This window comes from Ambystoma mexicanum, chromosome 5q (assembly GCF_040938575.1).
Source record: "Ambystoma mexicanum isolate Mex_15411 chromosome 5q, UKY_AmexF1_1, whole genome shotgun sequence".
Lineage (NCBI taxonomy): Eukaryota > Metazoa > Chordata > Amphibia > Caudata > Ambystomatidae > Ambystoma > Ambystoma mexicanum.
In genome coordinates, this window is record NC_090933.1 from 52,186,799 (window position 1) to 52,211,379 (window position 24,581).

General features: G+C 45.6%; 1 protein-coding gene across 2 annotated transcripts in view; it reads left to right on the forward strand.

The window, feature by feature from the left end:
- The first annotated feature begins 2,460 nt into the window (after positions 1-2,460).
- The window catches only part of MARCHF11 (membrane associated ring-CH-type finger 11), a 324,601-nt gene continuing 302,480 nt past the window's right edge, over positions 2,461-24,581 (forward strand). The window contains exon 1 of one of the 2 annotated variants that reach the window (XM_069620504.1): positions 2,461-3,239. In XM_069620504.1, the coding sequence (XP_069476605.1) occupies positions 2,967-3,239 (273 nt within the window). In that variant the 5' untranslated portion in view covers positions 2,461-2,966. The remainder of the gene's footprint in view (positions 3,240-24,581) is intronic. The other variant, XM_069620503.1, reaches the window with a different exon arrangement.

A 24,581-nucleotide genomic window follows, 5' to 3' on the forward strand; every position in this document is an offset into this window, starting at 1 on the left:
ATCCTCTGCGTAACATGCATGAAATGATATCCAGGATTGGAGAGGCAAGATTTTATTTCATGCTGGACATATGAGTGAATTACAGGTTTCCTCTGTATGTTGACTCTAGGGGTTTGACTGCATTCCTCACCCCTAATGGGCTGTACCTATCCAAAAGGATTCATTCGGTCTGGCAAGTGCTTCGTCTGTGTTCCAAAACTTGATGGCAAATGAATTCAAAGGTATGGCTGATGTTACAGCCATCCAGGATGACATCCAGGTTTATAGTGATACCGTGGTCAAACACTGAAAAGTTTTGGGGGGCGTTTTGAGAATTTTGAAAGAAGCAGGGCTCACTTTACATAATGAAAAATGTCACTTTGCTAAGAGTGAGGTGGAGTATCTTGGACACACAGTGTCTGCTAAGGGTATGTCTGAGATGAACTGTGCCATTGAGAGGTTTGTTCAGGAATGTGCACTGTGTGCACTGATAGTGATAAAGTTCTGCAGATGGTAGTGACACAGTGGACTCCAATTGTATTTCTGGGGCAGCGGTGATCCAAAATTGCTGTGGATATTATAGGGTCATTTAACACAATGGAGAGAGTCATCTGCATGTAGCGATTGATTATTATTCAAGGTGGCCATATGTTTGTGCATGCCAGAAGGTACAACAGCTAGTTTAATTGCGGCCCTGGAGTCATGGTGTGAATTGGTAGGTCTGCCTGTGCATCTTTTAACATCAAGTTCACTTGAAAGGAAATGTGTGTTTCTTTGGCAAATCGAGATATTGTGCATTCCCACATGCCACTTTACCATCCGCAAGCTAATGGCGTATGTGGACGTTTCAATTGAGCTTTCGAAGAGAATATGAAAATTGCAGTATCTAACATGTGGGACTGGACGAAAGTGCTACAGAAGGCATTGATATCTTACTGACACACACTGCATCTGCTTAGAGGTTGCACCAGTAACTGAGAGGAAGCTTACCATGTTCCGAATTGGTCCCCTGGTTGGCTAAGGGATAAGCGCAGGAAGTTTATGTTTTAAACGACAGATGTGCAATCCATGCAGAAGTGGGTGAAATAGAAGCAGCAAAAAATTAAGAGGTATGCCAATGATCGCCACGTTGCCGAAATACGTACATTTGTGGTGGGAGGAGTGGGTAAAAGTTAAACTCCCACAGAAAGTGAGAAAGGGTATGTAGTGAGAAAGGGTTTCTGGTTTGTATGTGTGCTTGGAAGATGACTCGCAATGGAATATGTCTAAAGTGGTCAAGTTTAACTCTGGTATAAATCAACATGAGAATGTGAATGTGAATATTCAAGCACCAGTTCTGGATTTGGCACCTGTGGCTGAGGTATTTTCATGCTTCTAGACATCTTGACTCCATGGTAAGCTCGAGCTCGGCACCAGATGCTCCGTTATGCATCTGTACTGTTGCATACCTCTGTAAAGCGCTCTGTTGCTTCACGTAGCTAGGTCCTTGCTCAATAAATACAATAATAATAATATGCAACGTTTGAGCCCAATTCTACATCTGGAGTAGAGGTACCTTGGCAAAGTTCTTTCTGTGTCCATGCTGGTGCTTGCCTACGAGATTCCAAGAGTATATGATGTTTTAATTATTCACTTCAACCTGTTCTGTTTTTCACTTATTTTTACCTCGAGTACTGTGGCATGTTATATATTGCATATTGCAGTTTTGGCTATTCTAGTTCCATGTTACTATTGTTCGTTATTGGAATCATTGCTATAGGTCTTATTAGATGCAACGGGGGTGTTGTGTTGTAGGCACTAGCATTTCGCTTACTTTGGAATGTTGGGGAATGCGGAGTCTGGGAGGTGACGGTTGGATCAGAGGAAGAAGGAAGTTGACGGGATGAAACGTTTTATGCCACCTGTCGAAAAACAATCTTTATTTGCATACCATATTGCGCTCCGCTCTCCAACCACCCGTGTTACCGCTGCGCAGCTGCCACACTTTACATTTAAAAAGTCTGACCTATGGAAATGCTTGTTTCTTTCTAATGTTCCTTGGGGACTATTAACTATTAATAGGTCTGTATTTATATTCCATTTGTTACGCTGAAAGCACACAGACAGAAACACAGCAATTTGCTTTGAGTTAAGGCGGTATGGCGGTAAACATGCTGGGGGGAGATAAATGAAAGCCAAAGGTCGTTGCAGTGACAACGTCATTTGACTTTGATGTATTCCACTCAGAATGTTACTGTCTCTTACACTCCTGGCTGAACGCCTAAAAAAGACCAGCCAAAACAAAGAGTCGACGGAAAACGTACTCGCCATGCTTACAATGCGAACATAATTAAGACAAATGGATAATACGTCACGATCAGTGGTTCTTTCCATTGAGGTAAACGGTATCAGCGAACGCGCCTGCTTATCACATTGCCTAGGCGTACAGCACGCTCAACCTACAAGGTATGTGGAGAAAACCAGAAAAACAAAGAAAAACACACAAACACGCCGGCCGCTGGCCACACATGTCACAATATATGTCACGCGCTATGGGCGTCGTTACGAGCCAATGGGGCGGAACAGCTTGGTGGTGAGAACCATGTCAGGGTCAGGCAAAGGACGAGAGTGTTCGGACTTCTTGATTAGCTAAACACCGACGACAACAGAAACATACCGCCTGACTTCAGGATGGAGGATGTCCTTGACCACGCCCTCGAGCAGCCTTTCACTTTGAGACACAGGCATTCCTGGAATGCCTCAAACAGCAGAAGCCGTTCGACGTCACAGGGAGCGTGAATCGTAATTACTCCGTCCCTATTCTTTGTCACCGCCTCTCAGTATTTGTTAACACGCCTACGTGCTTTCTGATTGGACAGCAATTGACATTGGCTCCGCCCTTGGGGCAGCTGGCGTGCCTGCGGCAGTGAGCGCTGCTCCGCGGGCTCTAAGGAGAGAGCCCCATCCCAGTTGTGCGCCGCCCCAGCCCCACCGGCGGCAGGCGCGGCATGAGCGGCCCACGGGAGGTGGTGCTGCTGGCCAGCGCAGGAACCACCCTGCCGGGCACAGTGGGGGAGGCGGAAGAGGAAACGGATGATTCCACGCGGCACGGCTCCTCTTCGGCGGACCCGTTACTAACACCCGAACCATCGGAGCAGGAACACTACTCCACAGCCTCGGATCCCAGGGATGACGCTAAGAGTGACACCGATTCAGTGTCCAGTGGCGCGGAAAGCAGCCCAACTCCCATCTGCAAGATCTGCTTCCAGGGAGCTGAACAGGTACGTGGCGGCGGGGAGGGGGAAGAAAGGGCGATTCATGTGTTTTCGACGAAACTACTTGGCACCCTCAAAACACCAGGGGCGACGCGCTTTACACTGACGAAAGCTCGCCCAGCACCCCAATTCGGCATCGCCCCTCACCAGCCGGGGAACGGTTCCTCAGCAACGAGGACACTGTACTAACCCCCTGGGACCGATTACACCTGCCACCACTCGGCGTCAGCACCATGGACAGCTGCAGTGAGTTTGGATGTTGTCTCTGTTCTGTGCTCTCAGCTTCGCATTGTCGTCTTTTTACCGGCAACAAGTGTATTTTTGCGAGGCAGGTTTTGCAGGGCAATGGCAGGTGCTGCATGGGCTGTCACAGGATTTGTGGGAGCTGGGGCCAAACATTAGGGGAGGCCCCCTTACAATTGTTAGCACTTGCCCAACACCACCAAGAGAAGACGAGATAACTATCCTTTGAAATTATGGATGGAGGAACCGGAATGTACAAATTACCCGCACATATTAAGACTCGTCCTCTCCATCCTATAAGTCGAGAAGGACAAGAAGTGTAAGACCCTAATTGGCAAAGAAAATCTCACTCATCACTCCACTCAGCAGTATTACTCATCCTCCGGTGCCCCTCCCTCACCTGCTCACCCTACCCATTCCAGCTCTCTGCCATCCCGCACCCTACGTGTAACCTATTGTGTGTGTCCTTTGTACAGCGCACCGTTGCTTCCCAGTTAGGTTTGCACTAAAAGTCCCATACATTCGGACGATGGACGGTAGTAAGCTTCTTTAGCTTAGGTAAGGATTGGTCGCCCAACATGATTATGAGGTTTCTGCCAGTACCATCCTTATTCCTGATGGATCAGCTCATTGACATGGTTGAAAAACGTGCATTTTGCGGAGAGGGTCACATTTCTAAATGAAAATGATTATATTCATTCAAAACAAACGCCATGGAAAAAGTCTTTGTGCATCTATATAATTAATTTCTTATAGAATACCATGCACCCATGGGTCTCAGAACACTGAAACAACAGATTACGTTATTATTCCACATAGTGGTACTCAATTTATCGACCTCTGAAGGATGAGAGGCTGAGTTGACACTGCCAAGATTCGAAACTGCTATAGCAGACTCCACACAGCTATCAGGGGCAAGCGCTCAGCTCACTGTGCTATCTGACCGGCTGTGTGCTTATGCCACTACATAGGAAAGACATTTCAAACCACACCCTATGGAAATAAATCACCTTTTGCGTGCCCTCCAGTCACGTGGTTGTGGAAGAAGTCTGAGAATTGGCATCATTGGAAACTCAGGCAATTGTACGAGTGTGAAGGTTGGAAATGGAAGCGACTTGGGTTATGCCCAGAAAAAAGATGCATAACATGTCATGCAAACTTCCTATGTACAGTTCATGCAAGCCAGCCGAATTGGAGAGAGTCTCTGTGATGGTCTAACAGTATCTCTGATCCTACTGCTATATCCAAGTTGTCCTGAAATCAATTGAACCCAGGCCCTCCAAGGCTCTTGTGTAAGGACACCTACCCGAACGGATACAACCTCAGGTGGTCAGTAGCAAATGGTTTTTACTGGATTTTGCTGCAGGGAATGGGGTTTTGAGATTGGGCAGGGATAATGAAGCGAAGGGAAATCTACTTATTAAATGATACTAAGTGAAACACCCATACACATCTATATGCACCACTTGATAGCAACAGGACACACCGTTAGACGGGGTGATATGCTTTGGCCCCTGTGATGCATGTCATACACAGATACCTGCAAGACGCAAATCAGAGACCACCAGCAAGAAGCAATTTATTAAAACAGGAACAAAGCTGCAAAGATGTTCAGAAAGTACACCTAGGGAAAATATATGCCTTTCATAAAATGCATTTTGCAGGTGCATGGAAGGTGAAAGAGTACTTATGGATATTACGTATAGGACCATTAAAGCCTTTCATTGTGGAAGCAACATTAAGACTAGGACCATATGCGTTGTCCTTGTTTAATTAAAATGTGAGTGTAACATATTGCACAAAAAAACTCTATTGTGATGGTGCAAAAATGTGCTAATCGATTTTCTGCCATTTGTAAAGGTTACCTGATTATCAAACAAAGTAAATATCAGCAACTGAATTCTGTCCCAGCCGGCTGACATATCCCAGCCTTGCTGCAAATAGATCCTGCTGTCTCATGCTTTTCACCTGAACACATGGCGTCCTGGTATATAATCCAGTAACTGTTTGCAAATGGTTTGTAATGGGTCCGGTTGTTCACAGATAGTTGCCTCGGCATTTCTTGAATTGTTATCAAGAAATAGCCTGGGTTGATTTTATTTGATCCATTATTAAACCCATATGCTTGAACCGGGTCCAATGGAAAACTTTGCTTAAAATGCCAGTGGAAGTTTACTAGCATACATTACTTGTAGCTGACACTGAACAACTTGCGACATTCGACCCCTGCCATAACTAGCCTCTGCTGTCTCAGGAGTTTTTATTTGAAGGCTTTCCCTCAATCTATTCTTTCTCTCATCCCCATTTCCCCCACTCCCCTCATTGCTTCACTCATCATAGACCCTCTTTGCAATGCCTGTAGCAACTCCAAAGATAGTAGTTTTGCCAGTGCTTGTTTAGTTTTTATATAGCAATTTTTAAGGCGGTCACTATTTTATAAACTCCCAATTTCAACACGTAAGTGGACCAAGGTATTGAGAAAGGTGATCGTCCCAGGAGCCCATAATTTTGATAAATGCAGATCACCTGTTTCCAAATTATGCACCTGGTACTATAATAGTTAGATACAAATATAAATTGTCATATCAAACAAATTTACAGAGACTCCCACCCAGGTATTTATTGTGCATTGGGAAGAAATGATTGGCATACCTCGGATTATTTAACCTGGGGACAAGATGCTCTCAGAGACCAATCCCCCAGGGATTCTCCCTATTAAATTGTTGCCCATCATTTGATTGGCATTTCGAAACCTGGCAATATATAAGAGGTTATAGAAACATATTTTTCAGACTATGTGCCGTGGTCTTAACTTAAGCACGAGTGTAGTGTGATAACCAGGGCTAGGTTCAACCTTCTCAGGGCAGTCACTGGAAAATGGTCTGCAACTACCCCAGCCATTGCTAATGACTTAATCTGTGTATTATGTATCGGGGAGTTTGAGGATATGGTGCATGTTTTTGTGCCCACTCTATATCCATATAAGGCGCAGAACAATAAAACTGCTTCTGCATAAAATGCATTTTAGGCGATGCGGACCTGCCCTGGTCTTTATATTATTAGCTAATACCTCACTGGCAGCCTTGGCATTGCTCTCATATTTGCCCTGTGGAAGTCGAGAGAAACATTAATTAAGTCCATTTTAGGATTGTGATTTTTCTGTATTGACCCGTTCTTTTTGTAAGAGTTTTAGTGTGACGTCATTTTTACATTGTTTTTTCAATTTAATGTTATAATGTATTGCTGCGGATGTTCGTAGTTTGAGGGATATCTTCTATGCAGAGAACATTTTTAACACGAATCGAAAGAAAGCAGAGATCGCTTTTAGAGGAGATATGAGCAGAACCGAGAAGACACATGTTCCAAAGGCAATGCAGTAAAATAGGCAGATTAAAAGGAAGTGGAATGTCAAATGTAAGAAGCACACTGCGAATTAAGATTTAAGAATGTTACAAAGTTGGTGAAACAAAACATATGTTTTCCTAGCCTTTGAGTTGTACATAAGTGTTGGATGTACGTGAACAATTTGAAAAAAAAGAACAAGTCTCAAAAGTCTTGAGTTTTTTTTGGTCGAATTCCGAAAATGTCTTTTGACTTTTTTACTATAATATTGCAGAGCGAGACCCCAGCAGCTCCCCCGAACCCATCTATTTTTTAAAAAAGGGTACGTAGACCCAGGTGAAACCCGACCAAAAAAATCGGTCTTGTGTGACGCGTTATATTCGAATTCATTTTTTTGGGGTAATACCGTTGTTACATGGCTAGAATGAACTACATTGCTGCAGCCAATCTGGTTACATTTTCTTACTGTGACACTGGCCTGTCATTGTTCACGAGAAATGTACACGGCTAGACTAGACTGGACTGCATTGCTGCAGGCAGTCTGGTTACATTTTCTTACTGTGGCACTGGCGTGTCATTGTTCACGAGAAATGTACACGGCTAGACTAGACTGGACTGCATTGCTGCGGGCAGTCTGGTTACATTTTCTTACTGTGGCACTGGCGTGTCATTGTACACGAGAAATGTACACGGCTAGACTAGACTGGACTGCATTGCTGCGGGCAGTCTGGTTACATTTTCTTACTGTGGCACTGGCCTGTCATTGTTCACGAGAAATGTACACGGCTAGACTAGACTGGACTGCATTGCTGCGGGCAGTCTGGTTACATTTTCTTACTGTGGCACTGGCCTGTCATTGTACACGAGAAATGTACACGGCTAGACTAGACTGGACTGCATTGCTGCAGGCAGTCTGGTTACATTTTCTTACTGTGGCACTGGCGTGTCATTGTACACGAGAAATGTACACGGATAGACTAGACTGGACTGCATTGCTGCAGGCAGTCTGGTTACATTTTCTTACCGTGGCACTGGCCTGTCATTGTACACGAGAAATGTACACGGATAGACTAGACTGGACTGCATTGCTGCAGGCAGTCTGGTTACATTTTCTTACCGTGGCACTGGCCTGTCATTGTACACGAGAAATGTACACGGATAGACTAGACTGGACTGCATTGCTGCAGGCAGTCTGGTTACATTTTCTTACCGTGGCACTGGCCTGTCATTGTACACGAGAAATGTACACGGAACCAGTCTGGTTATGTTGTCTGGCTGTTGCATGGCATTTTTTACCGGGGATCAATGTTAAAATAAATATAAGTGTCATTATGTAGCTAGACTGGCTTACTTACCTGCAAAATGCCAAAGTAATCACTCACACGCAATTTTCACAAATACAGTTCTGTCTTGATCGTGAATCCTGGTTACTGATTGCAATAAACGAACAACCAGTTGGCTTTTGCGGAGGAGTTTGTTTATTTTGTATGTATTATTGTATTTTCATTCACTAATCATTTTAGTGGCCATCACATACTGACAGAATAAATCATTGGTAGAAGCAGCCAATATGCATGTACATGTCACCCCTGAGGGTCTTCATCAGGTGGCCTAAGTGCAAGGATGTTCTTCCTGAATGCTGGTGAGCGGGCCTTTGATTTGAGGTGCGGGGGTGCATGTATTGTGCCCCCAACTACACTCATTAATTCAGCATTCGCACACATTCTCGCGCATCCATACGCATTCACTTGTGCAGGCATACACATCCACATCATTCCTAACTCTCGCCCTCGCACCCATATCATACACTCGCTCATTCACACCTGCATCCAGAATCAGCTAAGCCGCCATCAGAAGGACAGGACCCAGGGACGTCTCTCTGCCTCCCGCACAACATGGGAAGCAGGAAGAACTTTCCGCTTTCTGCACTTGTGTCCAGGAGCCGGAGCACCCCCTAGAACTCCCCCTAGGCATATTCAGAGATGTACCCAACCTGCATCCCCAATCGGCCATCCAAGGCTGCGGAAGCAAAACACCCCATGCCTTACAGGGCCCACTGGACAGGCACAGGGGTATGAACTGTCAAAGGGAAACTCTGTTTCCATTTCACCTTTCAAGTCAGCACAGGAGTGGCCACTCAGCTGCTTGTTGCAGCTGTGGAAGCGCTCAGTGTTTTCTCCGGGCTGGCTTGGGGGCTCGCCCAAAATGGGTGGGTCGAAGCCCTGTCGCCCAATATTGATAAGCCACCCCTGAAAACAAAACAAAAATAAATGCTCACTACAAAACGTGGCTCCTGAAAAACACAAAATCCTCTTCCTTCGTGGCAGCTTTGGGTGGCCCTCATATGCAACTTGGTTTACTGCGCCAGCTGGCATGCCCGGTCCTACTGAGTTCTCACCTTCAGCAATACAACCTCTGAGGGCAGTCCCCAAACAGCAAGTCTGACAGCTGCATTGCCTGAAATTAGCGGATTCCTTAATGGTAATCTTCATTACTTATAGTCCTGCTCTTCCTTGTCTCAGTACTTACTTTTGAGGAAAGTTCTTCCTTTCCATGCCCCTCCGCTATTCCTGGTAGTAAACACTCTCCTTACCCCAGCACGCCTTAGTGTCCTTTGATTTTACAAACAAGATGCCGAGACCCATTCCATCCCAAAACGTGAGGGCGGGCGAGCAGTAAGTACTGAGACGAGGAAGAGGAGTAATAGGAATAATGAAGATGACCAGTATGTACTGGCAATATTACATCCACATCCCTTTTCCTCATTCAGTACTTAATTATGAAGCATACCAAAGACCCTATGGAATGGAAATCAGACTGACTAGAAGGATGATGCACGCCTCCCACCACCATTTTATTCAAAGGTTCAGTCAAGCAATCTGATTACAACGTGCCTGCTCTCAGAACGCCCCAGCCAAATGAGAATGCCCTCTCTGTGTGCACATTCTAGTGATAATGTCTCGTGCAAGTGTTGGCTTCTGCCTAAGTCACAGCCCTACAAATGTCTTGCAAATCCACACCCTGGACTTCCGCCCAGGAAGCTGACGTTCCTCTCATGGAAAGTTCCTGAATCCCCTTGGGAACGGCTTGGCTTGACCCCTCATAAACCAGCTTAATCACATCCCTTATGCATCGACTGATAGTAGGGTCAGTATGCTTTCTACACGGGTTTGCACCCCCAAAGGCAATGAACAGGCTATCTGATGAGCTCATGGAAGCAGTTTTGTCCAGTTACATAGAAATGGCCCGTCTTACATTCACAGTATGCCACCTCACTTCCTCCGGTGATCCTGGCTCCTGGAATACGGAAGGAAGGACAATTTATTGTGTCAAATGAAACTTCGAGACCACCTTGGGTTCGAAAAGCCGGGTCACTCCTCAAATACAACACATCTGATTGAATCTCCAAGTGGTGGGCCTTCCACACAAGAGCTCCAATTGCTCACACTTTCCTAGCAGAGGTGACAGCCAGTACGAACACCTGCTTAATCGTTAAAAACTTCAAGTCAGTCTCATGCAGAGGCTGAAAAGGCGCATCCTGCAACGCCTTCAAAACTAACTGCAAGTCCTATTTGGGTGGACCTGACACCTGGCAAGTTCTGGAATTAGTGAACCCCTTCAACAATCTATTACCCAGATTCTCATTCTCTGTCTCCCTCTCCCAAGGATCTCGCAGTGCCTTGATGGCAGCCCATTGAGACCGTAATGTTGAAACGGCCAGGCCCATATCAAACACCTCACTCAAGAACTGCAGAATGGCTGTGGTAGGTCACTGCAGGGCAAGCAACTCCATCTTAGAACACCACTTAAAGAAATTCCCCAGTGCCTTTCATACACCTTTACAGTGGCATGTTTCCTTGCACACTGCACCTTTTGTACCAACAACTGGGTCAGGCTAAACCTCTGCAAGCCGTTCCTTTCAGTTTCCATGCCCCCATGTGATGCACTGTCTCTCCTGATCTCAGAATCAACCGACATGGGGAGCTCTGCAGCAGAAACACAAGAGCAACCGCGAGCTCCATCACCAAAGTGAACCATGATCTCCTCTTTCAAAAGGGCACCAGGAATATCACCCCCAGTGCTGAATCTCTAATCTTTATCACAACGTTCGGAATCAATGGGAGAGAAGGGAAAGCATACAACAGGCCCTTCGGCCAAGACATATTCAGAGCATCTATGCCCCAAGCCCCCTGACAAGGGAACCTGGAAAAAAATCTCTGCTCCTTTGTATTGAGGGGGAGGCGTCCCAAACTGCCGACAAATCAACTGAAACATGTCCTGTTTCAGTTCCCATGATGCTGATGGGAAAACCCTGATTAAACGGTCTGCCACCAAATTCTCCTCCCCCTTGAGCCGCCTTCATTAATAAAAGGTGCGTCTCTGTCCATTCCCCCAGGGAATTTGCCAACCTCTACATACTTCTCGTCCTTGCCTGTTCATATACCCCATGGATGAAGTATTGACTTTTTTGAGAACTACAGCCTTCTCCTAGAAAACTGATTAAAAAACCTGGAGAGCCCTGCCAGAAGCTGCAAGATCCCTCCAATAGGAGGAGTGGGCTACCTCTTGAACCACACATTTTTCCTGGGCCATGAGGAGTACCACCCCAGCTTGCTGGCTTCGGTGGTAACGTTGATTGGACAAGGCTGACAGAGTGGAAACACTTTCAGGAGATTCATGGGTTGTAACCACCACTGTTGCTCACCCTTCAGAACCTCCGGGCCAGAGTCACCTTCTCAAACTCCTGTGATTCCACAATCCGGGGCCTGTGCAAATGCAAGAGCGCGGTCCACACGTGCAACCTGTCCAAAAGGACCAAGAATACACGGGAGGCCATCTGAACCCGGATATGCAAAAAACAAATCTTGCAGTTGCTTACCTCAGATCCAGTAAAGACCGGATCAGGTTTCGAATCCTGGCCGCTTTGTCCTCAGCAACAGCACCATGGCCTTGGCTCTCCAGAACTTGCCCCCAATTTATTTGAGGACTTGAGATGGATGTAGGTGGGATTTTGCTGTGGTCAGAATAAACCCCACCTTCTCCAATGTCTTGCAGATGAAGGTCACCTGCTGTAGCAACTCCTCCAGAGATGAAGTCCTGACAAGCCAGTCATCCAGATAGGGGAAGATCTGTATACCCCGCAAATGGGGCGTAGGACCCATTATCCTTGTTAGGATTCTTGGAGACGTGTTAAGCCTGAATGGGAGAGCCAGGAATTGATTGTGTCATTTGCTGACCGCAATGCTTTCCAAATGGGGGCATCATAGAATGCGTGCCGTAGATGCAGGGGTTCAGGTGACATTTTTCCCGTGATTTTATCAGTGCATACCGATGCAGGGATGCTAGGATGTCCCCGCGCCTTATCATCAGGATTCCTTCCCCCAATCAAGTGGCTCCTGCATCTGGAAACCCATGCATTCGGCCACCTGCAAAAGTGATTTCGCCACAGACTCTTAGTCTAGATACTTTTTCCCTTCTGGTCTTCGTCCTCTGGGTCTGAGGCCTCAGAGAAGGATGAGGACGATGATGATCATGATGAGGAAGACGTGGATGAGGCGGGGAGTACTTTCTTGATTTACTCCTCCCTCTACCCGCTTCCTGTAAAGCTTTTCTGATAATCCGTAACAACCATTTTTCGTAAATCTCCTTAGTGACTTTCTTCTTCTTATAATGAGTCTTCCTTTTGCTTTTCCTCTCGTTTTGAACACATTTTGCCTGTAACGTGGCTTGGAGCCTGTCTGCACGCACGCGCGTGCGCCTGAAACAATTTGCTCGAATTATACGCCGGGACTGCAGCCAAGTTTACAGTCCCGGGGTTTGTCTCTTAGCAACGCTCCTGTGTCCGATTACACCCACCACTGTTCAGCGTCAGCACCATGGACAGCTACAGTGAGTTTGGATGTTGTCTCTGTTCTGCGCTCTCAGCTTCGCATTGTCATCTTGTTACCGGCAACAAGTGTATTTTTATGAGGTCGGTTTTCCAGGGCAATGGCAGGTGCTGCAAGGGCTGTCACAGAATATGTGGGAGTTGGGGCAAACATTTTGCGAGGCCCCCTTAGTATTTAGGGCCTGGCAAAAGTCTTTCCCATGTCAACACAAACAAAAAACTGTTGACATTGTCATTGCTTGTTTTTTGTTGCAAGGAGTGTCTAATGTTTTGGTTTACGCCTACTGTTTTTTTTGTTATTGAGAATGACGTGCTTTGTCAGGTGAGAGTGAAAACAGGATTTCTCTGTAATTAATCTTTCACGTGCCGCGAGCTGCCAGCAAATGATATTCCTGCCCGTCAAATTGTACTGTTAATTCGGTGACGTGGAATGAACTATTGGTTTTTACTTGTGTAAAGAAGATTGTAATGGGCTCTCCTCGGCACCGACCACAGAAATAATGATACATATCAAAACCGAAAGGGGACGGACGGCATTGTTTCAAGTGCTTCATTCTAAAAAAACGTGGCGCACTCCCATCTATTCAAAATAACTCAAACGTTCACCCATATCATTTGCGTTGTTCTTCTTTCCTTCCGCCATTATTTCGGCTTTTGTCCATGCTTGCTCTCTATCTGTGTAGTCTCTCTCCTTCAGTCGCTCTCTTTCTCGCCTTAAATCTAGTGCTCTCTTTCCTCCTATATCTCTTTCTTTCTTTCTTTCTTTCTTTCTTTCTTTCTTTCTTTCTTTCTTTCTTTCTTTCTTTCTTTCTTTCTTTCTTTCTTTCTTTCTTTCTTTCTTTCTTTCTTTCTTTCTTTCTTTCTTTCTTTCTTTCTTTCTTTCTCTGTTGTTCATTCTGCCTCTCCCCCTCTCTGTCCTTCCCTTTTCTTCCTTTCTCTTTCGCTCCCTCACTCTGTTTCTATCTCTCTGTCTCGTGCATTGCAGTAGTGCGTTATTGGCATGGCTCATGGAAATGCACACGTGTTCTTCCCACCTGACAGATTTGCTCTATTCATGATGGTGTTGCTGGCCTTTTTGGCTGTCTCTGGGTTTTCTCCTAGCAGGGACTGGATTGTTTCCCCACCTCTGAGCTTTGTACACCCATCCACCTTTCCAGAGAATTCTCTGTAGTATATGTTCCTTGCATCCTCATATTTGAGGGAAAGTAAAGTGAAGTGTGCCTAGTTTCCCACCCCCCACTCCCTACGTCTCATTGTTGGCAGATTTAGGCCTGCTCTTCTTTTCTAGACGCCCTGTGCCTCCATTACCTGTCTGTGCTTAAGGTTTTCTACTCTAAAAGAATAGTCTGCCAGGGTATGCCCAGCCGTGGGTCCCTTGCTTGCTGCACCATAGGGAACCAAGCTGCACCTCACTGATGAGGGCTGCTACCATTGGTGGCAGCACCTGACTCATTTGCATATGGCTGGACCCCTTTTGCAATGGCGTAGACGGCTAAAAAACGGTGGTGTGAAAGGTTGCCCAGAGCAATGCCAGTGGTTCAGATTCATTCAAAACCTTCCACCCATCACTTTTGTGCTTACAGGGTGCAGTTTACAACATTTCTTTTTGTTCTGTCTGTGCTCTATCTCACTTTCTCTCATGCAACTTTCTCATATGCTCTGTCCCTTTTTGAATCTTCACATTTTCTTCCTCTGTCTGTGTATGAGATGACTTATAAACCACAGTCTTAACTGGGAAGAAACTGAACACTGACGGTTGAGGGCGGGTGAGATGGTGTAAAATAATAGAAGGTGTTACAGTGAAGGTAAGACAGGGAGTATGGCTAAAGACATATGGGGCTCATAACGGTAAATCCGCCAGGATACCACCAAACGGTGATACTGTTACCGGCACCTGATTTGCTGGTAAGGTTACAGGTGCCGGCAACGGTAGGTAAATCCCCATTCTTGGCTGGAGGTTAATTAGACCACCCCACTGGCAAACTTGTAGTTACAATGAGCACCAAGGTCTTTGCATTCAGCTGCTAACTGTCTTGCTGGAGCATAGTTTCGATTATTGGGTTCAAATCCCACGCCTTAGAAGAGTCACAATCATTGGGTCTGAGTCTCATATCTTTGAGCACGGTGCCTCACTGTTGGGTGAGAGGCACACACCTCTGAAGTGCCTCACTCGTTTCATGGGAATTTCACTCTTCGGAGTTCTATCTCACTCAATGGGTTTAGACAAATGATAGATTGAAGAAAGCAGGAAATGAAGTAACACCGCCCTTGTAAGCATTTTTGAGTTCTGTGCAATTGATGGCAGAAAGCCATGTGTTTCAGGCAGGAGCAGATGAAACAATGTTTCTGTTGACCCCATTAAATATATCACTATTTCTGTAGTCAGTGTTCAGCCTTATGTAGGCAAAACCAAGTGAAATGGACAGAACGGCTTTCTCCATTAATCAATTCTCAATCCCTTTTCAGGGTAAATAAAATTCATTTGTTAAAACGTGTTGCTGCACTGTTGATCACGCCATTCTTTTTGAAAATAAAGAAATGCATGGGAAGGCCCTTTAAATTTAAAGCAGTTGGCGGCGAAAAACATTGCCCTGGGAAGTAAAAATTAGATCTATTTTTCCTCTAAAAAATAACACATTACATTCTGAAAACATAGGCTTTTAAAGTGAATGTCACGTGTCTGGAAAGGCAATGTCAATTGTCGGGATGACCCCTGAAAGGCTGGAGGAGCTGAGGCAGTCTAGGTCACCTGTCAGGCCAGTGCCTCTGTAAAAGGGTTGGACTGGAGCTTGCCCGGCTCATGCCTGCAAGGCTGTGAGGGATGGGGCAGAGTCAGTCACATAAGCAGGCTCAGCTCTAAAAGCATGGAGTGCTGGTGGCAGACTCAAGCAAGCTCCACAGACCCCAAACCGTCGCTAGTTCACACACCCTTCTGCATTCGTAACACACATTAGCTGTAACAACTGTTAATCAGGGTCTACTAATTACAGCTTTTGCTTGATTCATAATCATTTATTCGATTTTAGTTTATTTCGTTATTGTCTCACTTCCCATAAGCATGCAGGTAGCTTTGGTATCCAGCGATTTAAATAAATAAAAAAGAGAATAACTTTAATAAACAATAATAATGAAAAAATATCGTTTTAAATGTATATGGGGTGGGGTAAGGGGTTAAAACGGGTGGGGAGGGGGTTGCAGTGGGTTTAAAAGCATTATGAAACGCAGGTGTTGGGTGGGTCCACACAAAATAAAAATAAAATAAAAATACTATATGTGTTGGTTATAAAAATGTTGTTATTGAAGCATTCTTTGTAATTTAATTTGTTGTAATCACATGTAACCGGTAGCTATGACTTCATGGTATATTCATAAAGTAAAAGTAAATACAGAGCTCCAAACGCAGTAGATTGTTGGATGGTGTTACCAGGTGGGGAACTGGCAGGTTAGGAGGCGAATGACATGTGTTTTACACTGGTCGGCGGGCATAGTTTAATGCGACGGGTCAATGGATGATAGCGTGTGGATGAGTGTGAGCTCACTCAGTAGATTACACACACATGCATTTATGTTGCTGGTGTTCAATTCACATGCCAAGATACTTGCCATTATTTGTTATTTGGGCAGTCAGATAGCCCGTTGGGTTGAGTACCCGGTGCAGAGATCTGTGTAGCATGCAGGCCACAGCCTCAAAGCTTCGGGAGATATTTAGAAATCATTCACCCATATCTTAAAGCACTGTAATAACAGATACTACAGGAGTAAACACTTAAGTTTGCAAACTAATAACCGGGCACGAAGAGTCACTTTCCACCTTAATTCTCCACATGCACACAGCGGGCACATTCTTACTCAGCAAGTGTCAATTATCACTAGACACTGGCTAGTGCTGAGTGCAGACTTTGAGGCCTGCTACTACTTTTGCTCACCTCTTTGACGCTGTGGTCTTCCAACTGAACACACAACACGTGATAGGTTTCAAAAGACTTTATTCTTGTCAGAATGGGTAATCAGATACATGTCTTTACTTCTTACGGGTTTCTGCATGAAGGCAAAGGGTATTCTTTCGTCTGATCAGGGTGTAGGAAAGTAATATATAGTGCATCGCAGTTGTCTTGTCTGACAAGGATAATTGTCTCCCTCAGGTGCTGACTGATCCCCTCCCACAGTTTCAGGATTATGGCACCCTTAACGCTTCTGCACAGTCCATATTCCATGAGACACAGCATCTGTCTGACATACCTATAAACAATTCTGATTTAACCATCACCTGCCATTTCATCCAAACTCGACATAATCTCTGAAACCCGACGCAGAGCCTATTGATAAAAGGTACAACCATTTTGATTAACGGATGTGAAAGCTATTGAGGTTATGCCTGAGACACCTGAATGTGCAAATACCCTATGAAAAGGGGACAGAGGAAAATTCAAATATTCTGAATAAGAACCGGAAAAGCTATCAAGGTTACAGGAGCCTGAGAAACCCAAATGTGCAAACTTTCTATGAAAGTGGGATAGAAAACGAGATACAGACACTTTGAACTAAGACCGAGCAAGTAACAGAAGGTACAGCATTCTATTTTGGTTGTTTTCAATAAATATCAGAAGAATGGCAATGTTTACAACAAGAGACAGTTTCTTTGATAAGAGGAGAAAGTGAAATCCTAACTTGATACAAAGACTAGAAAGACTATCCTGTGTTGTGAAAATTGAACTTTTGAAGCCTTGTTTATCAAGTATAAATTTAACCAAGACGATGCCCTGTTGAGGCTATTGAACAAAGCCGCTCAGTTACTTTTTAGTTAGATGTTTTTTTCTGAAGTGGTAGGACGAGTTAGTGATTTGGATTTGGACTGAAGAACTTTAATTTGGACTTTAAAGCCCACCCTGGCTTTGTTTTGGTAGGCAAGGAACTTCCCTCATAGCGATAGGGCTACTTCAGTATTTTTATCCTTTTATTTTTAATAAAAACTCTTGCGAATGAACTCCAACTGTCTGAGTCCTTCTTCTGGTTCGCCACAACTGTCCTAACATGTAAGAATGCAGCTGGTATCAAAGACTTGTATAGTCGAGCTTTGTTCCCTGCTTGCAACATTGTTTCAGTATGATTCTTTGCTCTGTATAGACCTTCACCTCTATTGAAATGCATGTGTTCCTTTGGGTATAAGAGAATGGTGTACGGAAGGAGGGGGGTCCCACTTACATAAAAGTCTCATAGTGTTGTTGATTTGTGCTGTCCAGCTTGTTTTTTATGCTTATACATTGTTCACCAATCCACCAGAATAGTTAGTGGTCATTTTTTTCATGACACTCAGATGCGCCATATATTTGCACACACGGTGGAAGGACCATGTCGTTGAGCCACGTAAACAAGAGCATTGCAATAGATGCGCCATATATTGGCAAAAATGATGGCAAACTTAGAGATGTTGCGTCAAAAACATGCACTTAAAAAATTGAGCAAAGCAGGAAGTTCACATAAACACAGAAGGGAACACTGGAAGACCACAATTTTGCACCCTGTTACATCCTGCTCATTAAAATGGCATTCAGGAAGAAACATTTATTATGATGATGAAGGTGACAAAGAGCAGAGAGCCAACAACTTTACAGAGAAGAAAGTTGTGGTCATGGTCAACTTCATGATGGATCATGAGGTCACCCTCCACAGCACAGAAGGTAAACATCTGAGTCTTTCAGTCTGGGCGGCACTCTGGGCTGAAATGACTTCCAATTTCAATGCAATGGGTGTTGCTCGAGGAACAATGAAGGAAGTCAAGAAGTGCTGGGGAACATGAGGCAGAGAATGAAGAACAAGCTGCCAGACATGGGTGCCCATGCCAGGTGCACAGGTGGAGGATCATTGAGTGACAACACTCTAATCTCAATTGAAGAATCACTGGCTGGAATGGTACACACAGTGGCAGTGGTCGACGCTGGGGGACCAGACACAGCTGCAACACCGCCAAGCTAATAGAAAATGACATGTGTGTGAGCATGTACATGTGATGTGTTTGGCCGTCACAGAGATGCAACCACTGTATGTTCACGTTCACACACGATGACCTGTAGAGTAGAATGTAATATGCTGAGGGCAGGATGTTGTGTCCTGCATGCATATATCACAACCTCAAATTACACACCCTAAAATCCTGTATGACAGTGATTTGGTTGTTTTGACGTGTAGTTATAACAGCACATTTTGTCTGTGTCTGATATCAAACAACAGTGTGCTTACGACCATCAGGGCGACACCTCTGAACCTCTCTAATTGCTTGTGAGCATGTCTGAATGTATCAGTAGTCACATGCGCAGTGCCAAGAGGACAGGTGTGCATAACTATTGGCGAGAGGCTACCAGCCAGGTAAGCCTTTTGAGCAGTTCCTAATTTGTAAATGTCTCTACTGCTTTCTTTAATGTTGCCTCTATCTTCCTCTTTCAGGTCGTTCTGTCGGGCAGGCGTGCAGATTCGAGGAAGCTGTTCTCAGTAGCTGCGAGTGTTTAAAGATAAAGACTGCAGGTAAGATGCTGCTGCTAATAATGTTCCTTTTGTCTCCTTGCAGCTTCTGCTTCTCCGAGGTACGAGGGAATAGCTGGACATGGTGAGCGTCACGTTGCAAGCTGCAAAGTAATGCGAAGCGTGATGTCTTGCTCGGGTGTGGTTTAAATAGCCCCAACAAAATAGTCCAGGTAAAGTAGTCCCTAGGCTACCACACCCAAAACACTAGACCACATAGCTTGGTTCGTAGGAACCAAGCTATGTGGATGCCTCCATGTTGGCTAACAATACAATAAAGTAGTTCCCAAGCACATTGTTTTCCATGGTGTATGAGCCTGGCACCATAGGCACCAGGACTGACCCATGAGGGCTTTTGAAGAGGATGCCAGGCTCTAGAGGCCCGAGTCTTGACTCCACCTGGGCAATGGGTTTGCCAGAGGGGGGTTTGGGCGAGGGTCGTGACAGCACTCCTCCCTAAGGCCCCTCCCATGGTGTTCCTTCTGTCTGGCCCAGGTTTGGTTGGGAAGTTCTGATGGAATTTCCTGATTAGACATGGTGCGTGGATATTCTCACTGGGCTCCCAGGATGTATCTTGTGGTCCAAATCCTTTCCAATCGACGAGATAATATAGCTTGATCGTAGAGTATTTAGAGTCCAAGATATCTTTGACTTCGAATTCTGGTTCTCTGTCAACAAGTATGGGCTTAGGTGGTGTCCCAATCCGTGTGCCGGGTTTCATTGGTTTCAGGAGGAGCACATGGAATACCGGGTGGATGTGTAGATTAGGTGGTAAATCCAGTTTCACGGCTGCTGGGTTGATAATTGCCTTAATGGTATAGGGTCCTAAGAATCTAGGATGAAAGGTCCGGGTTCCCTTGATGGTTACGAATTTAGCAGCTAACCAAACTTTGTCTCCTACTTGATAATCAGGGGCCTTTTTCCGGTATTGGTCGGCGAATCACTTTTGTTTTTCTTTGGCATGAATAAGGTGTTCCTTTTCCCTTTTGAAAGCCTGAGTAATGGTTGTGTATAGAGTCTTTACCGCTGGCATTTCCAAACTGGCTGGAAGGTCTAGTTCAGAGGTACGTGGATGTCTGCCATAAAGGGAATAGAAGGGCGTTTTTCCCGTGCTTGAATGCAAAGAATTGTTATATGCATATTCAGCTATCCATAGTATGTCTTTGCAATTCCTTTGTTCGTGGTGCAGCATGCACCGTAAATATTTCTCGAGATTCTGTTTGGTTCTCTCGGTTTGGCCGTCCGTTTGGGGATGGTGACTGGTAGATAGCCGAACGTCGATCTGCGCCACTGCACAACATTCTTTCCAGAGGTTTGAAACAAACTGGCTGCCTCTATCAGAGACCAGAACCGAAGGGAAGCCATGTAGCTTAACCACACCCTCCAGGAACACTTTTGCTAAAGTGGCTGCGTCGGGGAGGCCTTTGAGAGGAATAAAATGGGCCATCTTCGAGAATAAGTCCACAACTACAAGGATGGTGTTGAACCCTTGGCTTGGAGGTAGATCAGTGATGAAGTCAAGGGAAAGAGTGTGCCATGGAACTGGAGGAATGTCCAATGGTTGTAGGAGACCAGATGGTTTTTGTTTCTGTGATTTATTTTGTGCGCAGACACCGCAGGACTGGATATACTGAATGATGTCCTTACGCCAGGTAGGCCGCCAAAAGTTCTCTTTCACCTTAGCTAGGGTTTTGGCGATCGCAGAATGCCCTTCGATCAGTGAATCGTGATAGTTTGAAATAATATGCTGTTGTAATTCCTTCTTGGGTACATAGAGGCGATCCCTAAAAAAGGGTAGATGGTCCTTGATGGTATATTGTTCTCCTTGAGTTTGCCATCAGGATTCATTGTCCGTTGGATTTCTTTTCGTAGTTCTGCTTGTGTTAAGGCTGTTGTGATACCCAAGAGTTTGTCTTCAGGTATAATAGATACTGGGTCTGGAGTTGTATATACTATTTCATCTATGCCCATGTGAGATAAGGCATCTGCCTTTCCGTTTCTGACTCCTTGTCGAAATGTGATTACATAATCATATTCGGCGAAGAAAAGGGCCCACCGTAATTGGCGCGAGGACTGGGCCTTGGCTGTTTTGAGATATTGCAGGTTTCGGTGGTCTGTGATGACTGTAATGGTGTGTCTGGCCCCCAGAAGGTAGTGCCTCCAGGCTTTAAAGGCGGATTTGATAGCCAGGAGTTCCTTGTCCGTGATGGCATAATTAATCTCTGGAGGTGAGAAGACCAGAAGGCCACAGGATGTCGCTGGCTGGTTTCCGGGTCTCTCTGTGAAAGGACAGCCCCCATTGCGAGACTGGACGCATCAGTTTCAACGACATAAGGGAGGTCTGGACGAGGATGTCACAGGATTGGAGCGGAGGTAAACCTTTGTTTAAGTTCCTGAAAGGCTTCTTCTGCGTCTTCGGTCCAAGCAAACTTTTTATTGTTTTTTCGTAATAGTACTGTGATTGGTTGCACAACCTGAGAGAAGTCTGGGATGAACCGGCGGTAGAAGTTCTCAAAGCCCAGCATGCTTTGTACCCCTTTCAGAGACGTCGGTGAAGGCCATTTCAGAATGGCATCTACCTTGTGCACGTCCATTCTGATGCCTCCTGGAGTAAGGCTAAAACCAAGAAATTCTACTTCGGTGACGTGAAAAAAGCATTTTTCAAGCTTTGCAAACACGCGATGTTGACGGAGCTTGGTGAGGACTGAACGAACGTGCCTGACATGATCTTGTTCCGAGGCTGAGTATACTAAGATGTCGTCTATGTACACTAAGGCGCACACATCAATTAACTCCCTTAAGACGTCATTCATGAAATATTGGAATGCCGCAGGAGCGTTGCATAACCCGAAGGGCATGACTTGATATTCCAACAAGCCGTACTTAGTACGGAAGGCGGTTTTCCATTCATCTTCTTTTCTGACTCGGACCAGGTGGTACGCTCCTCGAAGGTCCAATTTGGTGTAAATCTGGGCATCTTTAACTTGGTCTAGTATCTCAGGGATAAGTGGCAAGGGGTAGCGGTTCTTCACGGTGATCTGGTTCAATGCGCGGTAGTCAATACAGGTTTTCAAGTCTCCTTCCTTTTTCGGTACGAAGAACAAAGGACTGGCTGCGGGAGACTTCGAAGGACGGATAAATCCGTTTGCAAGGTACAGGTCTAAATAGGATTTCAAATGAAGGTTTTCTGGTTCTGTGAGAGTGTAGATCCTGCCGCAAGGGATTTGTGCACCAGGAACAAGGTCGATTTGACAGTCATAGGGCCTGTGCGGCGGCAATGTATTGGCTTGGTCCTTTCGGAAAACATCCTGGAAATCATGGTATTCACTTGGCAAGGTATTAGTTGCTCCCAGGGTTGATACTGTCGCACCGGGGATACAGACGTCGGGTTTCTCCTCTTGGTAATAGCAGGCAGGGGAGCAGTCACCGGGAAGGTTAATTTTCGTGCCCGCCAGTCTATCAAAGGGTTGTGAGCAACCAACCATGGCATCCCTAGTATTAGCCTGAACTGAGGTGCGTTGATGAGATCGAATGAAATAGACTCCCGATCCGCCCTGGCACAGCAAGGTTACCCTGGCTGTGCACTGGGTTACTGGTGCGGAAGCGATTTCTGTCCCATCCACGGTGATTACCTTGTCTATAGTTGGCTTAGAACACAAAGGAAGCCCCATCTCTGCTGCCAGTTCTTGATCAATATAATTTCCAACTGCTCCGCTATCGATGTATGTTTCAACGGCATGCATTCTTGACGACTGTTGGTGGTTAATTAAGATCACTGGTATTGCAAAATGCGAGGTCAGCAACTCTTTCTTCTCACTCGACAAACTGACCTCTATGTTTGTCGAGCTTGGTAGTTTTCCGATTCCTTAGCTTCATCCTTCTCTGTGGCCCGATTGTTCTTCTTGGGGGTTTTACTGGACAGTCCTTCAGGAAATGTCCTGGTTTCCCACAATACAAACAAAGCTGTTGTTGTCTTCTTTTGTCCCGCTCTTGTTTTGTTAATGGAGGCCGTATCCCTCCAATCTGCATGGGTTCTACAGCATTTTCAGGTACACAGGGTGTGTTTTCCCTTGGTCGAACATACACGGTCCGAGGGTCCATCTTAGACCGGTCTGCCTTTCGGTCCTGCAACCGGTGGTCTAGCTGCATGACCAGATTTATGAATTCTGCACAGTCTCTGGGTGGATCAACCACCTGGGCTAAGACGTCCTTTAATTCGCCTCGTAAGCCTCGATGGAATAACGTGGTTCTTTTGTTTTCTGGCCACCTAGCTTCGGCAACCAGTCTGTTGAAGGTAGCAATGTACGTTAACAAGTCCTGATTCCCCTGTCAGAGGGACAAGAGTTCATTGTCTACTGCTTGTTCCTGGGTATGGCAAGCAAAACGTTTTTCCATTTCTCTCTGGAGTCCCCCAAAGTCATGTAATAGAGGATCGTCATGGGTTACCAACGGCACCGACCAATCTGCTGCACTACCACTCAGGTATGATAAAACAAAAGCTACCCGAGCTTGGTCGTTTGGAAATGCTCCAAGCCTACAAAGAAAAAGATGGCAGCACGGATTGATGAATGCCGCATACTTCCGTGGGTCACCTGAGAAGCTTTCCGGTGGTGCAAGGGGCACTGTTCCAGGTAAAGAGATCTGTACCGGAGTGGGTGGTATGGTGGGGTTTTGCATCGTTGGATTGCTTCCAGGTAGAGGTGTCTGTCTTGCCTCTGATTGCAAGTATTGCCTGCTTATCTCTTCATTGCGTTCTTTGTTCACTATTAGGTGTCTCCGGTGGGCATTAGTCTCTTGTCGGGCAGAACGAACCTCAGCACGAAGCTCTCCTAGTAATTGGGCCAATTGGTCAATTTCTGATGTCTCCATGGCGCCCAGGTGGATTTGTTATGGTAGGCTTTGCGTTCTGTTACGCTCACCTGGTATCCACAGGGACGCCACCCAGCCGGGTTACTCGCTGGTATGCTTCTCAGCTTTGCCCTGATGTGGTCTGCGTGGTAGAATTAGGCATGCTCTCTGTCCTGCCTTCTTTGCAGGGGCGCGTTGTCTTTCATGGGCGAGTGCGGTCCAGTTGCTTCACTGACGCCAGCCCGTTTGATATTGTTCAGGTAGGTCTTATTGCTGTTCTTTAGTTTTGTTGCTATCCTGCATGCCTTTCATTGTTTAAAATGTGTCTTTTTTCTCCCTTAGGTATGCAGAGCTTCAGCGCGGCGAACTGGCTTGGTGGAGCCCCACTGGTAAATGATGGCGCATTAAGAGCGCTATGATGCAGTAAGTAAGCGCTATGGGCAGCACTGCGCGAAGTCTTGCCTTTGCTAACCTGTGTTTTCTTTCCTTGTAGGTCGCGGTGTTCTTCAGCA